The 3,885-nt window shown below is 36.4% G+C and overlaps 1 protein-coding gene across 1 annotated transcript in view; it reads right to left on the bottom strand.

Moving 5' to 3' along the window:
* Positions 1-1,355, bottom strand: part of LOC106475626 (alpha-N-acetylgalactosaminidase-like) — a 7,301-nt gene extending 5,946 nt beyond the window's left edge. Inside the window, exon 1 of the mRNA XM_022379690.1 lies at positions 983-1,355. Within this exon, the coding sequence (XP_022235398.1) occupies positions 983-1,111 (129 nt within the window). The 5' untranslated portion in view covers positions 1,112-1,355. The remainder of the gene's footprint in view (positions 1-982) is intronic.
* Between the last annotated feature and the right edge of the window lie 2,530 nt (positions 1,356-3,885).

The following is a 3,885-nucleotide window of genomic DNA, read 5'->3' as shown; positions in this document are numbered from 1 at the left end:
AAGTAATGGCGACTTGACCTGTACTGAATATGATAAAGACTCCAGTTTATTTACTAAAGTAATGGCGACTTGACCTGTACTGAATATGATAAAGACTCCAGTTTATTTACTAAAGTAATGGCGACTTGACCTGTACTGAATATGATAAAGACTCCAGTTTATTTACTAATGTACTGGTAACTTGACCTGTAATGAATACGATAAAGACTCCAGTTTATTTACTAATGTACTGGTAACTTGACCTCTACTGAATACGATTAAGACTCCAGTTTATTTACTAATGTACTGGTAACTTGATCTCTACTGAATACGATAAAGACTCCAGTTTATATACTAATGTACTGATAACTTGACCTCTACTGAATACGATAAAGACTCCAGTTTATATACTAATGTACTGGTAACTTGACCTCTAATGAATACGATAAAGACTCCAGTTTATTTACTAATGTACTGGTAACTTGACCTGTACTGAATACGATAAAGACTCCAGTTTATATACTAATGTACTGGTAACTTGACCTCTAATGAATACGATAAAGACTCCAGTTTATTTACTAATGTACTGGTAACTTGACCTGTACTGTTAAGTGCAGATATGTTCACTGGCATATTGTGGCTTGAACCTTGGACCTTCCAATCATGTAGTCAGGCACATTTATTGCTAGGCCACACCTGGTTCTAGATGGTTTTCACACATTTATACACAAGGTAAATATAACTTCGAACAGCTCTACCTGGTGAAACGATTGTGAATCTTTTGCTATAGGAACAAAATCTTGACTTTTATAATTACAAAACAACTAATTCCTGTTGCGTTCGACTCCATAAACACTATAAGAAAGTCTCAGAGAAGCTGCTGTGATACGCTGAACAGCATAAGATATATTTCTGGGAGTAAACCATTTTACAATATTGAGTATTAACAAATAAAATATCGAACATTAAAAAGTCCTCAGATGAAACGATTAGAAATCCTTACCATGTCTGGATCGTTCCATTTTCCAGGTCCAGCTACAGGTACCAGTTGGTCCTGATGAGCAGAGTGATAATCAATGATGGAAAGAACACTGCTCCAAGAGTCAGCGATATCGTCAAAGTTCCGCCACATATTACAGTTCTCAGCAACTGCTGTGTAATTTGGCTGAAAAAAAAGTTTGTGTTTACATCGGTGACGTCGTGTTATTGTCTGATATAGTGTTTGACAAATAGTGTTGTTCGTTTGTTATTAAGTACAAAGAAACAGAATGGGCTATCTGTGTTCTACCCATTGCGACTATCGAAACACGATTTTTAGCGTTCTTAGCCCCCAGACTTATCGCTGGGCCACTGGGTATATATGGTTTACTTGTGATTTGGAGGGTGCATTAGATGAAGCGATGAAATGCAATTTAACTTATTAATAAAGATTAAAAAGACATACACAACCAACAATGTTTGAGTACGTTATATTAAAACGATCTCGAAGCCTCACCACATCGTTACTATCCATGTAACCATGTCCTGTCGTGCTCTATCTGACGATCGTACATCTTGACAACAGTCCTGCAGCTTCATTCTTCTGCTGTAACGATTGAACTGAAAGTGAGGGAGAGGACAAGATCTGTTTGACCAAACACCCATTATTGCCAGAAGCTCTTGAGTTCTGGATTACATTTTATGCGTTCTCCTGCTTTTTCTGGGAGTAATTTTCCCAATTTTGATACATTTTACAGGGACAGATTGAAAGTGGGGGTCTGCCCCGTTTCCTACACTACGAATTGAAGTATGACTGGAAGCTTTATCTCGATGAACCATATTACTTTAAACTCGTTTCCACTGTTGTCTGGGGGAAGGTGGAAGGATTTTGCCACTGACTTTTGTTTTCGTAAAGTCTCACCTGTTACAAGATGCTGCATTTTGTTCACCACAGCAGGGGTATGACTTGCTGCTGTTACATATATTTCCCCAAAACGATCAATTTTCGAGGGCATCATATTACCTATGAAACACTTGTTGCTACATTTTGCTTTGGGTTTAATTTTATTTCAAATAATATTTAATTAGAAGTCTGCAGGTTCTCGTATTAATTATCAGATTGTTTTACACCGTTAAGTCATATTTTTTCATAAAGTTTTTATAGTTATGCCCAAACTACTAAGGCTGTCTGGTGAGGTCCATAATTTTAAACTCCTAACCAGAAGGAAAGAAGCCAGTCAGCAGCACCCACCATCCACGTTAAGGAATTTATTGTTACTCGTATAACGCATCTACAGCTGAAAGTACGGGGAATATTTGGTAGTGTCGCACGGATTCGAACCCGGCTCGCCAGCTCCGACACCCAGAGCTCTACCAAAGGGCTAATCCGCTCTCATAACGTTAATTTAGGGTCCACGTACTGCATGTTACCGAGTTTTTTGTTGTTGTTATAAAACTCAGTGCAAAGGACTGGCCAAAAAAAAAAGTGGGTGCAACCGCTCATTTGCGGTGAAAAATATAGAGGGGAGCCCAACAATAGTTAATTTATAGAGGGGTACGCATAAATAATTAATGTATAAAGGTGACCCCATCAATAATTAATGTATAGAGGAGACCCTCAGCAATAATTAATATATAGAAGGGAACCCCAGCAATAATTAATGTGAATAACTGCAATATTGACGGTATTTTTTATTTATTTATTTACTTGTGTGTGTGTATATATTTGTGTAAGGATAATGTAACTAATAAAAGTTCTGGACCCACAAGTAATACGCAATTAAGAAAAATTGGTTTAAAGAGCTGATTGGATCAGTATTAACGCTTTACTTAATTTTCGCGTTAAACATTCAAAACTCAAAGTTTCCGTTGAAATAATACAAAGAAAAAATACACATTTTACATTACGTAACTTTTAAGGATATATTTTTATTAGCAACTGAGTTTTGTCACAGAATTCTAACTTCGAACAGTAGGAAATCTACACCTTAGTTGTTTTGTTTGTTGTTAGGCACAAAGCTATACAATGGGCTATTTCTGAGCCGCTGAGGGGCCTGATGCATTGAAAATATTCCACATTCATCAAATATAAGGTTCTGGTGACAATAGGAAAATACATTGATGAATTTTGTGTCTTTTTAACAATTAATCATAAGTTTCTCTTGATCTTTATAAACTTCATAGAGGAAGCTCATAAAACAGCCAACTGAAGCTATATTTGAATAACGGTTGATAAAAACGGCACTAGATTGCACTAAGGATTTGTTTGTTTGCTTGTTATTAAGCACAAAGCTACACAATGTGCTCCCCTGTGCTATACCCACTGTTTGGTTCGAAATCCAAATTTTAGTACTATAAGCCCCCAGACTCACCGCTAAGTCACCAAGAGGCGTTTACTGGGATGTAATCAACATTTTCATAATGGTGCAATATAGATACTCTTGTGACCAAATGTATAAAGTTGAATATGCCTTTCCCGACCAGAATTGTTAGCAAGCCTACATCGCTGAATATTTGGGACGAGCCATCCTTATTATCAAGTGCTTCTTGGGAACCCTTTTGAAAACCATCCTTGTTATTAAATGCACATTAGAAATCCTTTGCCAAACCATTCTTGTTATCAAGTGTATCTTGGGAACCATTGTAAAACCATCCTTGTTATCAAGTGTATCTTGGGAACCATTGTAAAACCATCCTTGTTATCAAGTGTATCTTGGGAACAGTTGCAAAACCATTCTTGTTATCAAGTGTATCTTGGAAACCATTTGCCAAACCATTCTTGTTATCAAGTGTATCTTGGAAATCCTTTGACAAACCATCCTTACTTTTACTAACTGAACTAAAAGATTAATCCTCGATTCATTTCGAGTAATTAAACATTTTAACCTTTAATATTATTCAGCGATGAATGACTCTATTTATTTAGTT

Source organism: Limulus polyphemus, unplaced genomic scaffold (genome assembly GCF_000517525.1).
Source record: "Limulus polyphemus unplaced genomic scaffold, Limulus_polyphemus-2.1.2 Scaffold8889, whole genome shotgun sequence".
Classification (NCBI taxonomy): Eukaryota; Metazoa; Arthropoda; class Merostomata; order Xiphosura; family Limulidae; genus Limulus; species Limulus polyphemus.
The sequence above is the reverse complement of the archived record's forward strand: the minus strand, read 5'-3'. Positions and strand labels throughout refer to the sequence as shown.